The sequence below is a fragment of the Microcaecilia unicolor genome, chromosome 3, assembly GCF_901765095.1.
Source record: "Microcaecilia unicolor chromosome 3, aMicUni1.1, whole genome shotgun sequence".
NCBI lineage: Eukaryota > Metazoa > Chordata > Amphibia > Gymnophiona > Siphonopidae > Microcaecilia > Microcaecilia unicolor.
This window is the reverse complement of record NC_044033.1, coordinates 385,889,788-385,913,865: the sequence shown is the minus strand read 5'-3', so window position 1 is coordinate 385,913,865 and position 24,078 is coordinate 385,889,788. Positions and strand designations below refer to the sequence as shown.

The 24,078-nt window shown below is 41.6% G+C and overlaps 1 protein-coding gene across 2 annotated transcripts in view; it reads left to right on the top strand.

The window, feature by feature from the left end:
* Positions 1 to 24,078, top strand: part of SCARA5 (scavenger receptor class A member 5) — a 377,960-nt gene that overhangs the window by 259,356 nt on the left and 94,526 nt on the right. For both annotated transcript variants that reach the window (XM_030198673.1, XM_030198672.1), the window contains exons 4-5: positions 1,726 to 2,400; positions 22,180 to 22,260. In XM_030198673.1, the coding sequence (XP_030054533.1) occupies positions 1,726 to 2,400; positions 22,180 to 22,260 (756 nt within the window). The remainder of the gene's footprint in view (positions 1 to 1,725; positions 2,401 to 22,179; positions 22,261 to 24,078) is intronic.

Here is a 24,078-nt window from a genome sequence, read left to right as displayed (position 1 = left end):
AAACTTTGTCCGCATCCGCGACGGAGTGCAGTTGAAAACGTCCAAAAATCGGCTTTCGATTATACCGCTTTATTCGTTTTTGTGAGATAAACGTCCATCTCCCGATTTAGGTCGGAACTTGGGCGTTTTTCTCGTTCAATTATAAGCAGGATAGTAACATAGTAGATGACGGCAGAAAAAGACCTGCACGGTCCATCCAGTCTGCCCAACAAGACAACTCATGTGTGCTACTTTTGTGTATACCCTACTTTGATTTGTACCTGTGCTCTTCAGGAAGATGGCTTGTTTCTCATTCTCCAGGATCTCCAGCAGAGATGTAAGTTTCACCCAGCAGATATTTTTGCCTATTATCAGCTGACGCATTATATATCTTCCTTACCTAATGCCAGTTTGACTTTACAATTTGGATCATCCTTGCAGGAATTCCTGGAGAGGGATGCTCTCAGCCAGGTCTCCATCTCATGGTTTCACAAAGCACTGCTACAGCGGTCCCTGGCCACTGATCTGAGGGGAGTGAAGACCTCTGGAGGCGGGATCTTGGGTGCCCACTGAGGGCTACTGTGCTTTTCAAAGCCATTAAGGTGACCCCCAGGCTGGTTTATAGTGCTGAGCTCCAGGAGAGTCATTATTGTACTGTTTATAGAACTAACTTTTCTCAGACCCAGGCCTATCATGCAGGTTGTGCATGCACTTCTGCATGCCTGAAATGTAATCAGGCGGATAATACTTTTTTGCATGGCCTTTGGACATGTACTGAAGTCAAACCATTTTGGGAGGCCATCTTTTGTTACCTTCAAATGATTCTTGGTTACTCTTCCTAGTGCACATTAGACAGCACCTTATTCAGCTCTTTCTCTACTTTGGGTGGGGGGACCTCGGGTGCAAATCTCTTTTTGGGGAAAGACTACATTTTGGGGAAAAAGTGTATTCTCAATCACTGGTTGTCAACGTCTCCCATCGTCCTTCTGATATTGGCAGAATGAAATGCATGAGCTCATGCTTTTGAAGTCCCAGGGGGTCCACCTCTCTCTGAAGCAGCAAAAGAGGTTGTTGATAGTTGGGGTCTTAACACAAATCTCCCAGGGCTTGTATTCAGGTATTGAATCATTTTAGTGTAGATCTTCTAGTTTAGTTTTTCTTTTATTGGTTTTTAGGGGTTCCCTAGATGGGGGGGGGGGGGGGGAGAAGGTGCAGAGGAGTGGGAGTGGGGTTGTAATCTATCTGTGAAGTGGTTTAGGGCAGAAGACTCCACGCCTCAACCACTGATGTTTTTTTGTTTGTTTCCTTGGTGTGGATTGTTCCTGGTTTTCAGTATTGTTCTATTCTGTAAGGGGGTGGGGAGACGTTTTGGGAATTGGTTGTACATCTTTAGTTGCAATTTAATAAAAATTTTCAAATAAGAAATCTAGCACAATACCAAATGTCCAAGTGCCATTTGAAACCTGACCTAATTTTATCTGAATACTTATCTTCACTGTACAATGCTGCATTTGTCTGTAGCACTCTATAAAAGATTACTTATTATCATATTTTGCTTCACCTTGGTCCTGACCTACAACAGTCTCCATATTGCCAATTGGAGCATCTCCTAATCGTAATGAACTCCTGGTGCCTATTCTGCCAAACAAGTGTCCAATAGACTCAAAGTTGTTGAATGTATCTCTTTCACTAATTCTTAAACCTTATCTTACATATCTGCCATTGTTTTCTGATTTTCTTTTCTAGTTTCTCGACCTCCAAGTTCCCCAGAAGACCTGAAGGTGCTAACAGAAAATATGAATCAATTAAATGACAGCTTCAGGGACATACAAATCAAACTGCTACAGCAATCCTTCAATGGAGAAATCATGACCCAAATTTGGAAATTGCAAGACCTGTTCCAGAATCACTCGGACTCATTGCTTCAGCTGATGGAGTCACTGCAGAAGGTAGAAGAAAATCTCCAGAGCCTGCAGACCATGGCTGACAAAACAGATACATTTGTCTCCAACCTTGGAGACAAAGTCAATCAACTGAGTGATGATCAGCAGTTAGAGACATACAAACTCTCCAAACAGATTAACAACACTGAAGTGCATTTGCACCACCATGACAGCCTTTTGAAGGACATAACAACAAATGTAGTTGGTCTGAGTGATCAGCTCACCGAGGTTCATAGTACACTAAGTGCAGTCAACAGAACTTTCTCATATGACATTGGCATCCACCACACAAGGATCCAAGACCTTCAGGTCCTAATAACAAATGCAACAGAGGATGCCAGACACATAAGGAGGATTTACATCAACATGGAACATGAGCTAAAACATGAGATGGCTATTCTGAACAATGTAACAGAGGATCTTCGTTTGAAGGATTGGGAGCATTCCATAACCTTGAAGAACATCTCGCTGATACAGGGTAAGTTTCTATGTTAAGATAATTATAATATTGAGTATTTATGCAATATCTTTTATCCAAACAAAATTCAATCGCTCCTCCAATAGTCAGTAAACAGCTCACGGTGGATGGAAATGGTATGTGCTGGTATTTTGCGCCATTCCACTTCAGTGCAGTCAAAGAAGAAAGAAGAGTAGGGTTGAGATTTTGCTCACTCCTTTTTCAGTAGTAGCTCAAGATGAGTTACATTCAGGTACACTAGGTATTTCTATATCCCTGGAGGGCTTACAACCTAAGGACTCCTTTTACTATGCTGCAGCTTACGAGGATTTACCACTCCTCCGTCTTCGCTTTGGTCTTCTGTGCTGCGGGCGGCTTCCAGGTTTTCAAAATGGCTGTCGAGACTCGAATATTGGGGCTCCCCTGCCATGCATACCCTGCTTGCTGCGTTCCACAGGATGCATGTCTGGGGGCTGAGAGGTAGTGTTTCTGTGCTAATCAGCACATCTACATTGCCACACGCTAACTGAATAGCGCAGGATTAGCATGTGTAGGGTTACCATATTTTGTCCCCCAAAAAGGAGGACACATGCCTCGCCCCACCACACACCCCGCCCCCTTTCACGCCCTCGCTCCGCCCCCTGCCACATTTCTCCCCCTCCTGTCACACACCCCGTCAACCCCCCTCCCCATCACCTCCCTCCCCTTACCTTACTACTGCCCCGGTGGTCTAGTGACCTCTTCGGGGCAGGAAAGAGCCCCCTCTTTCCTGCCCAGAGCACTGCCCTGGAAAGAGGGGGCTCTTTCCTGCCCCGAAGGTGGAAGAGGTCACTAGACCACCATGGCAGTAGTAACTAAGGGGAGGGGAGGCTAGCAATCTGCCCGTTTGTCCAGAAATCCGGACAAACAGGCAGATTGGCAAAACCCGCCCGGTTGCCCAGACATGTCCTCAAAAGGAGGATATATCCGGGTAAATCCGGACATATGGTAACCCTAAGCATGTGAGCCCTTACTGCCTTCAAAATAAATGGCGGTAAGGACTTATGCACTAATTTTTGATAATGGCTCTGTGCTAATGTTGCCATTAGCACGTGGCTATTCAGAAAATGGAAAATTGACCATTTCTCGGCAGCTGTAAAAATGGCCTTAGTGCATGGGAAAGATCTGCATAAGGGTACGCTGTCGTGACTTTCTACAGCAGCTTTATACCAAAGGATACGCTCAGGTGTCCCACAAGTAACAGCCGAATCAGCGCACACTAACTGCAAACTACAAAAATATTTTTTTCTTTTTTCTTGGAGAGGGACGTGTCTGGTGACAGAGAGTGGGCCTTCTTGCATTAATCAGCACATCTATATTGCCACGTACAGAAATAGTGCATAAGCCTTTACTGTCTACAAAATGAGGGATGGCAAGTGCTCATGCACTAATTTTTTTTTTTTAATGGCCACATGCTAATGGCAAAATTAACGCATGGCCATTAATGCAAAAAATGGAAAAAGGCCAAGGACACTTTATACTGCAGGTAAGCACTAACGCAGCAAACAATTGTGTACCGCAGGGTGTGCTGAGGCGTCCCATGGTAATTTTGGGATGTGTGCATGCTACCCACTTGCTAAAAACTAAAATTTACTTTTTTGCAATGGGGACATGTCTGGGGGCAGAGAGTGGATGTGTTCTGTGCTAATCAGTTAGTACCGCTACATTGCTACGCACTAACCAGTTTCTTTTTTATTTATATTTTACAATATATAACAAAGATACATAATCTTTGAGGAAATAACACACTTCAAATAAGGTAATTTTAAAGAAGAATTACAAAACACTATTCATTAGTCCACATTAGAGAAATCCAAGATGTCCTAAAAGAAAAAAACCAAAGGGAGTTGGTATCTCAAAGAAACAAGTTATCACATTATATAGGCTTACTCATTTTACTTTAGCTCTATTAAGGCTTTAGTCTTGCCCTATATCCTTTCTGGTCTTAAGAAAATCACTCAATTGTTTAACATCATAAAAAATATATTTCTTATCTTTAAATATTACTAAGCATTTACATGGGAATCGTAATTGAAAATAAGCCTGCAAAGAGAGTACTTCTTGTTTCAATTCTAGGAATTTTTTCCTCCGCTGTTGTGTCCATTTAGATATATCTGGGAAAATAGAAATTTTTCCTCCTAGAAAGTCCACCTTGAGTTTTTGAAAATAAACTTTTAACAATGCATCTTTATCTTGAAGAAAGACGAAAGTCACAAGAAGTGTCGATCTCTTTTTAATTTCTTCTCTAGATTGCTCTAGGAAAGTGGATAAATCCAAACCTTCTGAATTTTCTTTTGCTTGAATTTGAACTTCCTGGTCCTGTTGAATGTCTTGTTTTACGGGTAAATAAAACAGTTTCTGAACAGGTGGAAGCATCTGCTCTGAATATTTAAACTCTTCTTTCAAGAATCTGAAGTACATCAAGAGTCACTCAAAGGAAAGTTTAAAATTCTAAGGTTTAAATTCCTCATACTGTTTTCTAAGTTTTCAAGTCTCTTTTCATATCTTTTATTTGAGTGGATTTATTCAAAGATACAGTAATAAATGATACACAGACCTTATGAAGGTTTTCTAGGGCAGTCCATATAGCCTCCAGCGAGATTTCGGCCGGTCTTACCAGTGGTTGAGTCGCCGCCACACACAGCAAAGTTTCTGCTTGAACGATACTCGAGGAAATATCTTTTTGTTCCGGTTCAACCGCCATGGCTCGAAATTGCTGGTCTTTTTCCATTTTCTTCCCCGCCGTTGATTTTTAGCAACTCTCTAAACTAGTCTCTTAATGGGTCTTTTACTAAAGCTTAGCGTGAGTTATCTGCAGAAGGCCCATTTTATTCCAATGGGCCCTGCTGCAGATAACTCGAGCTAAGCTTTAGTTGAAGGTCTAGAAAATCTGTCTGAGAATAGAGACCTCCGGGTCCAAGTTGAAAATGATTATGAAAAGCTGCCCAGGAATTTAATGTAGCAATTAAATCAGGGGAAACAAAAAGCTTATAGCTAGATGATTCTGCTTACAGCAACTAAAATGATAATAATTTACTGAACATTGAGCTAATGTTGAAATAACTTATTATTATTATTATTATTTGTAGCATTTGTATCCCACATTTTCCCACCAATTTGCAGGCTCAATGTGGCTTACATTTGCCATAATGGCGGTTGCCATTTCCGGATAGCAGAATACAAAAGTCGTTGCATTAAGGTGCATGCATACATGGTAAAGAAGAATACATTGTGGTAGTGAATATTGATTCCTGCGTGATAGATAGGATTGTAACATACATTAGGTCATCGACTGTAGAGAGATCATATTCAACATAAGGGTTAAAGTGAAAGAGGTTAGTCAGTCATGTGATAACAGTTCGATTTTTCTAGTTCATGTGTAGTCTCATTATTTAGTATTGAGGATGAATGTTATTGGTATGCCTTCTTGAATAGATCAGTTTTCAGTAACCTTCGGAAGATAGTTAAATCTTGCGTTGTTTTTATGGCCTTCGGTAATGCGTTCCATAGTTGCGTGCAAATGTAGGAGAAACTGGTTGCGTATGTGGATTTATATTTTAATCCTTTGCAATTGCGGTAGTGGAGATTGAGGAATGAGCATGCTGATCTTTTTGCATTCCTAGTAGGCAAGTCTATAAGATCTGACATGTAGGCCGGTGCTTCCCCGTGAACGATTTTGTGGACCAGGGTGCAAACTTTGAACGCAATACGTTCTTTTAATGGGAGCCAGTGAGATAGATACCCCTTATTGTCTTACTCTTGTTACTCTAAGTACATAAGTACATAAGTAATGCCACACTGGGAAAAGACCAAGGGTCCATCGAGTCCAGCATCCTGTCCATGACAGTGGCCAATCCAGGCCAAGGGCACCTGGCAAGCTTCCCAAACATACAAACATTCTATACATGTTATTCCCGGAATTGTGGATTTTTCCCAAGTCCATTTAGTAGCAGTTTATGGACTTGGCCTTTAGGAAATCGTCTAACCCCCTTTTAAATTCTGCCAAGCTAACCGCCTTCACCACGTTCTCCGGCAACAAATTCCAGAGTTTAATTATGCGTTGGGTGAAGAAAAATTCCGATTTGTTTTAAATTTACTACACTGTAGTTTCATCGCATGCCCCTAGTCCTAGTATTTTTGGAAAGCGTGAACAGACGCTTCACATCCACCTGTTCCACTCCACTCATTATTTTATATACCTCTATCATGTCTCCCCTCAGCCGTCTCTTCTCCAAGCTGAAAAGCCCTAGCCTCCTTAGTCTTTCTTCATAGGGAAGTCATCCCATCCTCGCTATCATTTTAGTCGCCCTTCGCTGAACCTTTTCCAATTCCACTATATCTTTCTTAAGATGTGGCGACCAGAATTGAACACAATACTCAAGGTGCGGTCGCACCATGGAGCAATATAAGGGCATTATAACATCCTCACACCTGTTTTCCATACCTTTCCTAATAATACCCAACATTCTATTCGCTTTCCGAGCCGCAGCAGCACACTGAGCAGAAGGTTTCAGTGTATTATCGACGACGACACCCAGATCCCTTTCTTGGTCTGTAACTCCTAACGTGGAAGCTTGCATGACGTAGCTAGAATTCGGGTTCTTTTTTCCCACATGCATCACAATGCACTTGCTCACATTAAATGTCATCTGCCATTTAGCCGCCCAGTCTCCCAGTCTCATAAGATCCTTCTGTAGTTTTTCACAATCCTGTCGTGAGTTAACGACTTTGAATAACTTTGTGTCATCAGCAAATTTAATTACCACGCTAGTTATTCCCATCTCTAAATCATTTATAAATATATTAAAAAGCAGCGGTCCTAGCACAGACCCCTGAGGAACCCCACTATCATATCTATCTATGTGTTCCATCTTTGCTTACACCCTATGCTGTCTATTAAAATGTTTTATTGTGTATTGTGTTGACATTGTAATGTAGCATACTATCAGGCTTATTTTCGAAAGAGAAGGGCGCCCATCTTTTGACACAAATCAGGAGGTGGGCGTCCTTCTCTCAGGGTCGCCCAAATCGGCATAATTGAAAGCCGATTTTGGGCGTCCCCAACTGCTTCCCATCGTGAGGACAACAAAAGTTTCCGGGGGCATGTCAGAGGCATAGCGAAGGCGGCACTGGAGCGTGCCTAACAGATGGGCGTCCTCGACCGATAATGGAAGAAAGAAGGGCGTCCCTGATGAGTACTTGGCCAACTTTACTTGGAAAAGGTGCCCGAACTGACCAGATGACCACCGGAAGGAATTGGGGATGACCTCCGCTGACTACCCCAGTGGTGACTAACCCCCTCCCACCCTGAAAAAAACAACTTTAAAAACTTTTTTTGCCAGCCTCAAATATCATACTCAGGTCCATCGCAGCAGTATGCAGGTCCCTGGGGGGGGGGGGGGGTGTCTCAGCGGAGGCATAGCGAAGGCGTGGACGTCCTTCTTTCAAACATTTTGGATGTCCTGAACTACCCCACTCCAGGGACAGCCAAATTTCAAGGGAGTGGAGTGGCCTAGTGGTTAGATCACTGGTCTTGCAATCCAGAAGTGGTCAGTTCAAATCCCACGGCTGCTACTTGTGATCCAAAATCCAAATAAATAAATAAAGGGGTTGTCAGAGGCATAGCAAAGGCATGGACATCCTTCTCACAGAAACATCCACATTTTGGACATCAACTGCCCATCACAGGGACGGAGGCATAGTGAAGGCGCCTAACACTTGGACATCCGTCACCCACACTCAAAAAAAAAAGGCGTCCCTGATGACCACTTGGACGTTTTCACCTGGACTTGTGCTTTTTTAAGGTTGTAGACGGCTATTATACACGTAGCTTGTCTGTGTGTATGAAGCCATCTTTGGCATGAGCAGAGCAGCCACGCATTACGTTTGGCTGCTCTGCACTGGCTTCCCCTTCTTTAGGAAGAAAATCATGTGCTAATGAGCTAACAGCGAGCAGCTCATTTGCATGTGATTTCCTTATGCATGCTCGTTCCTTTCCGAATCGCTAAGGTATCGGTAAGGGAAGGGCTTTTTCCATTCAGTTAGTGCATCAGTTAGTCCACTGCAGTGCCCCCTAGGGTGCCCGGTTGGTGTCCTGGCATGTCAGGAGGATCAGTGCACTATGAATGCTGGCTCCTCCCACGACCAAATGAGTTGGATTTGGTCGTTTTTGAGATGGGCGTCCTCGGTTTCCATTATTGCCGAAAACCGGGGATGACCATCTCTAAGGTCAACCATCTCAACATTTAGGTCGACCATCTCTAAGGTCAACCTAAATGTTGAGATTTGGGCATCCCCAACCATATTATTGAAACGAAAGATGGACGCCCATCTTGTTTCGATAATATGAGTTTCCCCGCCCCTTCGCGGAGACGTCCTGCAAGGACGCCCTCAGGAAATCTTGGGCGCCCCGTTCGATTATGCCCCTCCATGTCATACTTTGTATTGATGTTTGGATATTTTTACTACTGTAATTGTCTATTGCTTACATTTGACTTATTCTTGCTGTACACCATCTTGAGTGAATTCCTTCAAAAAGGCGGTAAATAAATTCTAATAAATAATAAATAAATAATACTTGGCCATAAACAATGTTTTGGGTTCAATTGAACTGGGTACTGCTACAATCCCATCACAAAAACATTTGCAAGCAACATGTCGATATATCCATAGTTACAATAAATTCTAAACAGTTGATGAATGACTTCAGGAAAAGATATATCTAAAGTCTGGGCATGCAGTGCAAATTAAAAAAAAAAGAAAGAATTCAAAAATATGGTCATAATTTAAGCTAACAAACCCCTTCCCTCCATAATATCTGGCAACATCTACATGAAAACTTAAAAGCAAAAGAAGTTTTATTGGATTCATCACATCCTAAAAATGATCTCATAAACCGCAAACAGGGACAATTACAATTTATTCCCAAATTGTAAGGGTTCTCGTTACAATCTAGGACTGTGATTCGATAAACTGCCCATGGGAAAATATGCAGTTTAAAGACTGAGGTTATGATCCAAATCGTAGCTTTTTCTGCCTACCAGAAAGCAAAAAAAAAAAGTGGTATTATGAACAACCATACAGGTCCATTGTTTAGGTCTCTTTATGTTTTGGAGAAAGGCAGAAAAGTAGACCAGAGCAGCTAACAAAACCAAAGAGAAGACCTCCTGCAGCACAGGTCTCAAGAGGTCCTGAAGCCATCTGGAGATCAAATTCAATCATCTGGAAAGGAAATATAGTTTACAGAATAACCATTTCAACTAAGGCACATGTCCCCAACAAGGAAAGAATTATTGGTCTGAGATTTGAAACTTGAACTACAATAAAAATAGGAAACTGCAGGCTCTGAAAATGGAATCTCCATGTAAAGAGCAAATTCTGTGAAATGGCTTGGGCATGCATTTCTATGGATCCCTAACCCTGGGTGCCAGATACAAATGATGGTGGTATGAGGATAAAAGTGGCAAGAGAGAGAGGTTAAAACAGTACAAAAATACAACTAATCAAAGAAAAAAAGCACAGCTCATTTTGGCGATTTTTTAACTGATGGCATTCTAGCACAAACTTGTGATTACTTTAACTATGGGAGTCATATATACATTTAGGAATCTGTTCTCACAGTGTTCCTTTCTTACGTCCTTGATACAAAACTTGGACCCCTGAGGCAGGCATTTTTCACGCCGAAACGCGCCCCTTGTCAGGTCTTGCAGAAATAAAGGAATCCTGTTGTCTCAGTCTTGAAGGCCCAGCTATGCTTTTTTCTTTGATTATGAGGATAAAAGGACATGTTCAGGGATAATTATGATGAAGCCATCAGATGATGGTAGAGAACCCTGTATTAAAAATAAATAAATAAATAACTCAGAAGCTCAGTGTGGCTTTTTCTCTGGAAGATACATTCAACAAATACTCCTAACACACTGGCCGATATTCAGCGCTGTTTAACTGGCCAGGAATGGCTCCTGGACGGTTAAATAGCATTAGCCGGTTAACCGCTAACATTCAGTGGGAGATAGCCGGTTATCACTGCTGAATATTTGCAGTTAGCACATAGCGGCTAACCGGCTAGATGATGAATATTCAAATACTTGATGGCTAAATTTAGCGGCTAAATTGGACCGTCTATATAGCTGTAAAATTAACCGGCCCGCGCTAAATATTCACTTAGCCAATTAAGGGGCCTTTTTACTAAGCTGTGGTAAAAAGTGGCCTGCGCTAGTTTTGGTGCGTGAAATTAGGTAACTTTTTACTGCCTGAACCCTTACCACCACCGATTTGGTAGGTGGTAAAGGCTCACGCACTGACCTCATGTGTCCATGCTGATGAATATCGCCAGGAATGCTCCTGCTGTAGAAAATAAAAAATTATTTTCTACCAAGGGAAACTGTGCCGGGCTCTCACACTATCCTAGTGGTAGGGCCAATTTGGTGTGCCCTACCGTGCCTTTGTAAGAAGCCCTGAATTTGAAAGTTCAAAAAAAAAACCAAAAATCCAGATAGGGCTGGTCACTGGAAATAGCCCGGCATTGAACACCTGGGGTCAACGCCAATCACATCACTTATACCGGCTCCCTCCTGCGGTCTGAATATCAAGCCCACAGAGTCTGTCTGGCACTTAGTATAAGCACATGTGTCTACGCCATGGACCTTCTAGCAAAACCCTAAAATTCATACGCAAAAAGCAGGTACTCTTGGGGAAAGGTATGAGGGGAAATAACATTTAGATCCCCAAATTCAAAACAGCCAAATAATCAATTGTCTCTTACTGTGTGCTAGGGATGCGCAATGATATGCCTCCTAAGATGTTTAGGATTTTTTAAAATTTTTCTAAGCTGTGTTAGGTGGAAACGCACACCTAATGCAGCAAAAATGGTCTAACACGGTACATATTAAAGTGTCACACATTAGTTGTGCACATGCTAACTGCATGATAAATATTTTTTTGTATTTTTTTAGGGGGCTTGTCAGGGACAGACAGTGGGCATTCCTGTGCTAACCAGCTACTACATCTTCATTATTATGTTCTAAGTGGCTAACACACAGATAGCGCGGGAGCCCTTACCACCTACAAAATAGGTGGCAGTAACACGGTAATTTTTTTAAATGGCCGCACACTAAAGGCAACATTAGCACATAACCACAAATGAAATAAATAGAAAATCAGGGGGGAGGGGGTTAGGGACATGGTAAAAATGACCTTAACGTGGGGAAATGACCTGCTTAAAGGTACTCTAAGGCCAATTCTTTAGCAGCTTAGTAATAGGATCCCTAAGTGGCATGTACATTCTGGGTCCCACCAACTTCTCAAGGAATAATATCAGATATTCTGTAGCTTTGAATCCTTTTGTGGGCTCTTATGGAGTCTCAGTTGGCTTCTGATACTTTCATTGACTCTATTCACAAATGGAACTTCTTAGCCAGACCTCCCCTAGGTCTGCCCTCCTCCTTAATCCACTTTACTTCTCTTTTACTCCTCTTTTACTGGTTGAGTCAAGTCAGCCTGGGGAAACTGTTCTTTTACAAAGCCTAACTGGCTGATTCTTAGCAGCCTGAAACCTCAATGGGCTCCATCATATTTAGTCTATAATGGGCACTGGCTCCCCCATGAATACTTTCCAGCCCTTAGATATAGGGATTTCTAGTCTTCCCTCCAAAAACACTAGAGAGGAACCCCCTCTGGCAGTGATGGATACCAAGGCCTATCCTTCATTACATTACCTTAAACACACAAGCACTGTTCCCTCTAAGCTGAGTGGGAGTCCTCCACCTACACTCCTACCAGAGGGGGGTGCTGTTTCACTATCACATTTTCAATAGCAAGGAACAGTTAAGCTCTGCAGGACTCCAGGGAACCTGCCTGCTTCTAGCCATTGAAAATGAAATATTGAAACACCACCCCCCACTGGCAGCAAAGCAATTGGAGAAATTTAATAGGAGGACTCCATATTGATCCAAAAAAATTTAGAGGGACTAGTTGATGTCCTGTTACACATTATGGATGTGCATTTGTTAGCGCATTCAATTTGTTTGAATGTCTTAACAAGCTTAGTGCATGCAAAATGAATTATATGCACAGTAACCTAAGAACTGACATGTGTGCAATAAATTTTCATGTATATAAATTTCTAATGCACATAAAAAGTTATTAAAACTGTACTGTTCTAGGCAAAGTGTAATGTAGCTTTTAAACAGCCACCTAAACCATCTCCAAGTAGAAGCTTTACCAGCAGGCTCTCAGGGCCTCTTTTACAAAGCCGCACTACTGATTCTCTGTGCGGCAAATGAGAGGAAGTGCATTCAATTCCTATGGGCTTCCTCTCATTTGCTGCACGAGAATCATTAGTGCGGCTTTGTAAAGCATGCCCTCAATTCTTAAACACATCTTCTTTATTGTAGTACTCAGAATAAACAGAGAAAATCCAACTTGCAGCTCAGTTGCTTAGAAGAGAATTGTTACCTTCTGCACAGAGTTTGCACCTAGCCACTCCAGAAGCAAGGAAATGGCCAGAACTTCAGCCCAGATGAGAGAAAAAGCTGCAACTCAAAGGAAATAAGAGGGAGAAACTCAGGCTAAATAAAAGGGGAATAACTTGGGGAGATGGTGAAAACTCTTAACGGAATTACAGTAAATTATGAGGCGGGATCAGTCCTAGAACAGCTGCAGATCACAAAGCATGCTAGCAAGACTAGGCTCTCTCACGCAGTCCACAGGGGCAAAGAGGGAAGGCTGGTCCTAGCTCAGAGCTAACAGCCAATAGGGAAAGCTCACAAGGAGTCAATCACAGGATACTGCAAACTATAGAAAAAGCAGTCCTAATACACATTACTAACTATACATAGACAATGCAATTGAATGCAAATAATACTCAAATTAAATATACATCACAATACCCTGTCTCTATGAATATGGGGGCAGGATAAAAATGAATGTGTGAAACAAACTGAAAAAATACTCCCAAATTAGGAAAAAAGCCAAACCAATTCAAAATGAACTATTTTTCTTTATGCCCATGTATATCCCTATATATTTATTTATTTATTTATGATTCTTGGTATAGGGCTGAATTCTATACATGGCACCTAAAAAATCAGTGCTGAAAAAATAGTGCTTAGCGCTATTCTATAAATGATGCTTAAAGTTAGACGCTGTTTATAGAATATTGCTTAGTGCTTGGAACCATGACTATATTTAGGCACAACCATTATACCAACAAATCCTTGGCATAAATTCCCATGCCTAAATTAGGTGTGAATCACTTTTATTCTATAACAATGTGCATAAATTAAAGGAACCCCCCCCCCCCCTAATCTGCCTATGAACCTCCTATGACCAAGCCTCCATTTTGGATCTGCACGTAAAATTTACACACATAATTTTTAATTAAATCCTATTAGCACCAATAATTGCTTGTTAAAATCTAAATTATCAGTGCTAATTGGCTCATTATTCAATTAAGCTGCACACACAAATTGGGTGTATGCCCAAATTTGCCTGTGTAATTTTGAGCGACTTTTATAGAATTTTGGAGATACCAGCTATCTGGCTGAAGCCAGTCTAAGCAGTTAACAATAATAATAGGTTTGGAGAATAGCCCTTAGTGGTATGGAATATCTAAAGAGTCTCTAAAGAGTCCAAGAGTGTAAGGACCTCAAGGACCAGAATTGAGTAGCCCTGCCGTAATCCCTCTAGTTTATGTTTATTAAATGTGATATAATGCCCTATCTGAGCAGGCAAATCAGGGCGGTTCACAATACTAAAACAAAGTAAAATTGGAAAGGAACTCCAACGCTATAAAAGGACAGAACACATTTGCCGTAAAGAAACAAACAAACCAAAAAGTAAAGGGGGGGGCGGGGGTATTACACTACTAGATGACACACAATGCACAATGAAGACAGACCAAAATAATAACAGGAAAAATCTAGCCTTGATATCCTAATGCCTGAGAAAAATAATGAGTCTTTAAAAGAGATTTAAACACCTTGTATAACACTTTTCCCCTGCGTCTTTAGGGGGAGGTCATTCCAAAGCTTGGGACCAAGAAAATAGTGTCTTGTCAATTCAAGATGTACCTGCTTAGGGGGCTGGCAAAACTAATCGATGAGAATCAAGAGATCTAAGAGGCCGTGATAGGGTGTAGGGGACAGTGAGAAAGGTCAGAAAGGAATATAATATATTTTATGGACTAAACAGAGAAATAGATCTGAAACAGAAAGGGAGCCAGCGAAAGTGAATGTGTAATGAAGTAACATGGTCTGATCCAGTGATCAGCTACTCAATCACGGCACCTTTTTATACCCTGGATGTGATTGAAACTGTTCTAAGGATGCCCATCTCTTTTGGCTTGAACATTTCTTCCCATTCAATTATCACTGTTGGACATCCTGAATGTGGGTCTTCCCCTGCCCTAAACATGCCCACAATACGCCACCTTGATATTTGGACAAACTGCAGTGTAGGATGTCCACATTCTGTCATTCCAACATCACAATTTGGATGTTTTGGGCAGATGGACCTTTTTATGGCCATTTTGAGACATCCATGTGTTTTGAAAATAAGCACTCATTTGCCATAGCAATTCTTGTGCCATTTACTACAGTGTGGTAATAGAGATAAGATGTCAGTGCCCTATGGAGTCAGGATGGCCAGAAACTTCCCTAGATCTCCCCCATGTATGCTTCCTTCTATCCCTACTCTTTCAAGATCCTTAATTGCACATAAGTCAGATGGTTCTAAACAGTCATGTCAGGGTTCTGCTATCCTGGAATTCTCTTCTCTCCTTCGACCTTCTCAATGTAGTGTACAAATTCAGCTCTCCTATTTCTTCCCTCTGCACTGACAAGTAATTCCTATTACCAGGGTTATCTGTGTAACTTTTGGAAATGAGCATGAGAAATTAAGAGGAAAAGGTAAAGGATCATGGTGGAGTAAATTTTCAGCTGATGTGGTCAGCACAACCATTTAAGCACCAGCACCCACACTTAATAAGTATATTGTTACCCGCAGGGGGCGCTCACACTGTTATCCAGGTATGGGCATCAGACTTGCAACATCTGCTAGTCCTTTGGTATACCTGGCCCTGGGGATATCTTCAGACTAGAAGGATTCCTGCCTGATACCTGCTATCCCCCCCCCAGGTTCAATCCAGCTCCTAACCCCCAAAGGAATTTACCAGCAAATAAACAGATAGATCCCAGAATTTGGTGAAGCTGTTTGTCATTTAGTTATTTTATTTACTTATTTATTATTTATTTGTTACATTTGTATCCCACATTTTCCCACCTATTTGTAGGCTCAATGGCTTACATAGTACCGGAGAGGCATTTGCAGGCTCCGATGTGAACAAATACAGGGTGATGTTGTGCTAAGATCAAGTTCATGTGGCACAGCCATATTAGGGAATCAAAGGATGGAAGAGTTGTGTTATGTCCATTACGTGCTTTAGTTTGGTTGTGTTGGAGAGATTAGGCATTTAAGTTGGATGGGTAGGGTATGCCTTTTTAAACAGGTTGGTTTTTAGTGATTTCCGGAAGTTTAGGTGGTCGTACGTCGTTTTCAAGGCTTTTGGTAATGTGTTCCACAGTTGTGTGCTTATGTAGGTTCAAACCGCTCAGCTCCAAGCTTCCTGCCATGTCAGACTGAGGAGAGGGGTGGGGCTCAGGCAGAGAGGTGGTTAAAAGTAGTAGTTAAATGCCCTGGAGTAGAGTGAATCAGGGAGGCCCTGATATAGAGGTCTTCAAGAGAGAGAGAGAAAGGAGGTCACTGGCTTCCTATCATAGAGCAAATAAACTTCAAAGTCCACACATTGATCCATAAGATCCTACACGGAGAATCTCCAAGTTACATGACCAATCTAATTGACCTCCCAGCCAGGAACGGGTCCAAATCTTCTCGAACTTATCTCAATCTTCACCTCCCCAACTGCAAGGGTCTCAAATACAAAACCTACTACGCATCCAACTTCTCCGTTATAGGCAGCCATACCAAGATACATCCAAACAACTAATGAACATCTACCCTTCCGAAAGCTGCTGAAAACATACTTCTTCAAACAAGCCTACCCAAACGAACCAACTTAACTCGCAAACCTAATCCACATCACCTACATTAACCATAACCCATTCTTCCCCCACATCTCTTCCTCTCATCCTTCTCTATACAATTGTGCTATCTATGGGATACTTTGTACCCATACATTGTATTATCTCTGGGATACTTTGTACCCAAACATTGTGTTATCTCTGTGATATATTGTACCCACACATTGTAAGCCGCACTGAACCTGCTATCGAGCGGGAAAGAGCGGGTATAAATGCTACAAATGTATAAATAAATAAATATATAAATATACAAAAGTCTTCAGGAGAGAGAAGGGAGGCCCCGAGGCAAGAAGTCTCCAGAGAAGAGAACCTGAGGGAAAAGGTCTCCATTCTAAAGTACCCGAGCTGAGGATCAGGGAAGTGGTGTGTCTCAAGCTTAGGGCTTCAGATTTGGTGTGGGAAGACTGGCAGGTAGGAGACACCTTGAATTACAGTCAGAAAGTACTTGTTTTTTTGTGCTAGGCTGGAAGCTAGCCCTAAAGAGAGAATGCTGACACTGGTATGGGCCTGGAAGCAATTGACAGGGTTAAAAACTAAATGGAAGGAGACAAAGGGTAGTGGTAAAGAGTTTACTCAGAGGAAAAGGATGTCATCAGTGGTTTACTGCTGGGATCAGTCCTTGGGCTGGCTTTTTTTTTAACATCTTTTTGAGTGGTATCACAGAAAGACTGTCTGGTAAGATTTGTCTCTTTGTGGATGATACCAAAGTCTGTAATATGGTGGACACGCCAGAGGGTGTGGATAGCATGAGGAGAGATCTAACAAAGTTAGAAGAATGGTCCAGTAATTGGCAACTAAGATTTAGTGCTAAAAAATGCAGGGTCATGCACTTGGATTACAAAAATCCAAGGGAATGGTATAGTATGGGGGGAGGGGGGTAAAGTACTTACTGTGTACGAAAGAAGAGGAGGACTTGGGGGTAATTGTATCTGATGATCTGAAGGTAGCCAAATGGGTAGAAAAGGTGACGGTCAAAGCCAGGAAGATGCTCGGGTGTATAGGGAGAGGAATAACCAGCAGGGAAAAAGAGTTGATAGTGCCCTTGTATAAGTCTCTGGAGATGCTCCATTTAGAATACTCAAAACAAAAACTGTGCCAACACTCTGTCGAGCGTGAAATATATAATAAAATGTTTAAACACACATGAATACAGGTATGTTTTTTTACTTCTTATGATTTTATCTTACTTTTTCAGTATATAAAGTGGAGTAGTCTCATATGTGTCACACGAAAAAAAGTGGTTTTTTTCACCCAATAACTGGGTGTATCACCCGTGTGTATGATCTAATCATTGACTTAACCTCCACCAACCTTTACTATTCACTTGCTTTTGTATTAATACATCTCTCTTTAACAAAGCGTGATCAACAAAATTTATGCAACACTTAACTTGAGCAGGTTGGTGCGCTCGAAACCCCGACAGGTCCCCGTTTCGTATTAACTTTGTCAAGGGGGAGTCACCAATTCCGGTAACTGCCTCAAGTGCATATGAAGTGTTGCTTTGTCTCGTATGCACTTGAGGCAGTTACCGGAATTGGTGACTCCCCCTTGACAAAGTTAATACGAAACGGGGACCTGTCGGGGTTTCGAGCGCACCAACCTGCTCAAGTTAAGTGTTGCATAAATTTTGTTGATCACGCTTTGTTAAAGAGAGATGTATTAATACAAAAGCAAGTGAATAGTAAAGGTTGGTGGAGGTTAAGTCAATGATTAGATCATACACACGGGTGATACACCCAGTTATTGGGTGAAAAAAACCACTTTTTTTCGTGTGACACATATGAGACTACTCCACTTTATATACTGAAAAAGTAAGATAAAATCATAAGAAGTAAAAAAACATACCTGTATTCATGTGTGTTTAACCATTTAGAATACTGGCAGAATTCCCTCCTGGAATTCTATAAAAAGAAATAAACAGGATTCCCTCCTGCAATTCTATAAAAAGATATAAACAGGATGGAATCAGTCCAGAGGACGGCTACAAATTGGTCAGTGGTCTCTGTCATAAAGCATATGGGGACAGACTTATAGACCTCAATATGTATGCTCTGGAAGAAAAGCAAGAGAGAGGGGATTTGACAGAGACATTTAAATACCTCCATAGCATTAATGTACAGGAGATGAGCCTTCTTTAAATGAAGAAAAACTCTGATATGAGAGAGCATAGGATGAAGTTAAGAGGTTATAGGCTCAGGAGTAATCAAAGAAAATACTTTTTCACAGAAAGGGTGGTGGACACGTGGAATAGCATCCCGGTGAAGGTTGTAGAGACAAGGACTGTGTCTGAATTTAAGAATGCATGGAATAGGCACATGGGGTATCTTAGTGAAAGGAGGAGATAGAGGTTACTGAGGATGGGCAGACTTGATGGGCCATTATCTGCCGTTATGTTTCTATGTTTCTATTGGCGTGCAGTGTCATTTATAGCAGGGGAATTAGTAGATATGATAAACATTTGTGCAATGCATACGCTTAACTAAGGTTAATGTACTCACTGTTTATGCTGAACAATGTCACATCTTGATCTCTTTCTGAGAGTCACCTATAACATTTGCCACTTTTCCTTATGCCTTCTGTGTTGATTTGAAGAAACTTAAGTTCTGTATCACCATCACCTTTCCAAAATCTATCCTTCAGGGTTATACACAGATAGATGAGTAGCACTGTTCCCATTCCTCACAAACACTAAAAATATTATTACCCCATTATACCCCCAAAGAAGGTAGAAATGGTGGGGGGGGGGGGGGCACTGGGCTATATGAGCCTAAAGAAGTAGCACAGCAGGAACGCGAAGAGGTGGAAGGAGACTTTTGACAAACTTGGAGGGAGTGGGGAGAAGGGACAGTCTCACAAACTCTCGGGTCCTTTTGCTAAGCCGCAGCAAAAAGTGGCCTATGGTAGTGTAGGCACGTGTTTTTGCCATGTGCCCGGCCAGTTTTTACTGAATCTGGGGAAAAGGGCTTTTTTCAATGGGCCAGGGAAAGGGCCTGCAGTGAAACTGAAACCAGCGTACGTCTATTTACATCCTGAGCCCTTAATGCCACCCATTGATCTAGTGGTAAGGGCTCATGTGCTACACGCACGGTGACTGGTTGGCACATGCTAAATGCCAATTAGCGCTGGAAACGCCGTGCATGGTAAGAAATAAAAAAATAATTTGTCCTGGAAATTACCACCAGAGGGGTGCGCTAGCCTGGCAGTAGTCCATTTTGGCACGTGCTGCATGTTCGTAGAGCCTACCGCACCTTTGTAAAAGGGCCCCTCTGTGTGGTTCTTGGTTTGGCTCCCTAGGCAAACATATATTTGTGGGTCTCCCCCATACCAGGAACCCCCACTATAATTTCATCTCTCCAGAAGTAACAACGAAAAGTACACAGCCTAGCTGTGGTATGACAGCATTATAGTTTGTGAGTGAGCACGGGGACTATGCAAGCACATTCTTAATGGTTAGAGCTGGAGAGTTGCCAAGTTACCCAGTTCCAGGAGGGAAATTTTGAGCCAGTCGTGGATTGGGATATAAGTTCCTATCTCTGTCTCACCAGGGGAAAAGGGGAGGTGGACTTTGGATATTGTATAGAAACTTTTTGAACATTACATTAGAAGAATCTTTTATTTCACCATCTTTAGAAATCCTGTGAGATCCTTTGTTGCAAAATACTTCATTTTTCACTAACAGGCTTTTTGAATTGTATTATATTTTATTGCCCTCCAGGAAAATGGTTAAGTGTTAGAGAGGAGTTTTATGATTTTATAGGGGAAATTTTGTTTAACTCATCCTCTATATTATTGTTGGGCAATGTGAATCTTCATTTGGAATTACAGGCAGCTCCTTGTGACTCTGGGCAAGTCACTTAACCCTCCATTGCCCCAGGTACAAATAAGTACCTGTATACAATATGTAAGCCGCATTGAGCCTGCCATGAGTGGGAAAGTGCGGGGTACAAATGTAACAAAAATAAAAATAAATGAATTAAGGTCATTTTTGGATAGTTTGGATTCTAATTTATTGATCCCTCAATCTACTTATGAAAAGGGGCATTGTTTAGATTTTATAACTTATACCTATGTTCCTTCTGGTGAAATTATTTTTTCTACACCAATTTGGAACCAAGTAATCTGGTCTGATCACTTTTTAGCCTCATTCACTGTTCATTGGTTATCATCTCCGTTTAAGAATATGAAGAATCTAATGTCTGCTTCAGTGACAAGATCTTATAGATGAAAAATTGATCAAACTCAATTTTGGAGAGAAATTGTCTCTCAAATTCCATCATGAAGAATGATCAGATTACCTGGTTGAATAATTGGAATAAACAAAGTTTAGCTGTATTAGATAAAATAGCTCCTACAGTAGTTATGATAAGAAAATTAAGAAAGTAGGGAACAAGTGGTATACAGCAACTTTAACAAAATTAAAGCATAAGTGTAGGTTGTTACAACGAGAGTATGGAGGAGGGAGAAATCAATTTTAAATAAATCTAATTGGAGGAAGGCTACAAATATTTACAAGAAAGCTATTTGTTTTTGTTACATTTGTACCCTATGCTTTCCCACTCATGGCAGGCTTAATGCGGCTTACATGGGGCAATGGAGGGTTAAGTGACTTGCCCAGAGTCACAAGGAGCTGCCTGTGCCTGAAGTGAACTCAGTTCCTCAGTTCCCCAGGACCAAAGTCCACCACCCTAACCACTAGGCCACTCCTCCACTCCACCCTAACCACTAGGCCACTCCTCCATTATTAATGCTAAGAAGAAATACTATTCTCGAATTATTACTAGAGATATTTCTATGATGAGTAAGCTCTTTCGGACAGTGGATAGTTCGATGGACATGACACTGCAAATCAGCTGGCTCATTATTTTCAAAGGAAAATTCAAACTTTTTGAGGCATTGTATATTTGCAATGGCAATATACATAGGTCTAGTTATGTTTCTACATATAATGGTGGTTGGCCAGTAGATCGCTGTTGGAATGCTTTCTCTATGGTGTCACGAAATGCCTAACCACCCACCTGGAGTTACCCCACTGCCACTTGGTCTATCCTCAGCATAGCTGAGGTCTGCCTGCCCCTGCTGCTTGTGCTCTACACTAGCACCCTCCTCCCACCGACTGGGTCACAACTGCCTCTGGGTGAGTCTCCTGCTCACAAATTATCCCCAGTGATTTCCAGGTTACTGGAGGCCACACTCCCAGTGGTCCCACAGTTCCCAGAAAGCACTCACAGACCCAACACACAAACCACCAGGATTCTTTCTCAGTCCAGACAAACAGGGCAAACAAACAATTATATTTATTCTCTTACAAAATATTGAACAGTGGAATAAAATAGTGCAATTGGCAAACAATAACAGGTAACTGAAATATGGATCAATTAGAATTTTTAACAGAAACAAAATACTCTTATAAACAAAGAGAAGAGATGTGATATTCCAAAGGAGAACACCATAAATTTGTGTATAAAGTTGAAATATGTATGTTAAATATATTCAAATGAAACTGATTTACTATCACCTGAAGGATTTTTGAGCTATTATTGTACAATTTTCCTACCCAAGAATTAGAATGTTTTCTGTGTGCTGAATACTCATCTCTTTTTCCAATATTTCCAAATTCTAAATGTGAAACAACAAATCTCAAAGATTTTTCTTTCTATTTCAGGGCCTCCGGGACCAAAAGGAGAACAAGGAAATGAAGGGATTGAAGGTGAAACTGGAATTCCTGGCTTACCTGGACCAAGAGGCAATACTTTTTATATATTTGTTTTTTGCCTGTAAAACTTGTTACACTGAAAATGTTTTTAATCATTCACCAAGCATAGGTAGTGCAAAAATATTTTTACTTTTCTGTCAAAACGTATCTACCTACTTTGAAAAGTAAGCAATTACTCAGCCTGACTTGAAAATGTCCAAGCACACAGAGAGGATAATTTTAGAATAGGGCCCCAAAATACAGTCAAAACCCCAAAGAAACAGGGCACAGCCATCAAGGGCTAGATTCTATATATGCTGCCAAAAAAAATCAGTGCCAAAAAAAATGCTATTCTATAAGCCACAGTTAAAATTAGACACAGTTTATAGAACAGTGCTTACACCCAGGAATCATGCCTAACTTTAGGCTTGGCCATTGGCACCAACTGAAATTTAGTAGAAACCTTTGTGCCTAAATTAGGTGTGTATCCCCATTCTATAATTATGAGTGTTAATTTTAGGAACACCCCTGTTACACCCATGACCTTCCCATTTCCATGCCCCCTTTTTCGTAAATGTCAATTAAATCTAATTAGTGCCATTAATTGCATTTTAAACCAATTATTGACACTAATTAGCTCATTATTCAATTAAATTGCACATACAGATTGGGGCACTCCCAAATTTGCGTATACAATTTTTTGCAACTTTTATAGAATTAGGGGGCAAATGTAAATGGTTTCGTACTCTGTGTATTAGAGAGAGTGGTCATACATTTGGGGGCCCTTTTACAAAAGTGCACCAAAAAGTGGCCTGCGGTAGTATGGGCGCATGTATTGTATGCACACTAGACCATTTCTCCACCGCATCTGGAAAAAGGGGGGTTTGGAGAGCCGGGAAATGAGCGTGCAGCAAAATGAAAACCAGCTCGTGTCTGTTTACGGCCTGAGCCCTTAATGCCACCCATTGACTTAGCAGTAAGGGTTCACACGTAACCCGCACAGTAACCGTCCAGCATGCGCTAACTGCCGATTACTGCCAGTAAAGCCCCCGCAGTAAAAAATAGAAAATTATTTTCTACCAGATTTCAGTGCACCCCGAACTCAGAATTCCTGCCAGGTGCGTGCACTAGCCAGGCGGTAATACAGCTTTGATGCATGCTGCACGTGCGTAGGCTCTTATATGCTTTTGTAAAAGGGCCCCTTTGTTAGGAACCATCAAAAAAAATGCAGAGCCTTATTAGTCTGATTTTTTTATAGCATTGTTTCTCATTGGCTCAACCCTTTCATTCACCACTGACATCACCTAGACAATGAGTTTATAAAAATAGACAGTTCTCTGAGGGCAGGATAATGCAGACACACATGGTGGCCTTCTTTGCTGGCTGCCTGCCTGGACACGCTCTCTCTAGCTTGATTAGCAAAGATTCTTCAGCCAATAGGTTACGGAGTCCTCCTTCCCACTCAGTAGATGTAAGAGTTCCTTAGTGCTTTCTTTTCCGCATTCTGCAACGGACGTAGCTCTCTCTGCAGGAAAGGAAAAGCTGCCTCACATTAGGAAAAAATGCAGAAAATGGACACAGGTACCAGAGTCTGGACCCAAAGGGCCAAACTCTGATACTGCAAGGGTCTAATCTTTCTATTGCTCCCTCATCAGTGCATTTACAGAGCTCCTCTGGAGTACCGCTATTTCTGGCACCATACAGCCGGCCCCTCAGGGGACCTCAGAACTTACAACTCTCAACGCTACTAGCGCGCTAACGTCTCTAAAGGGAAATCTCCAAACACTGACCATCAAAAATAGTCAACCCCTCCAAAACACTCCAGGGATTCTACACCTTCCCCATCAGCAGCACAAACTTCCACTGCAC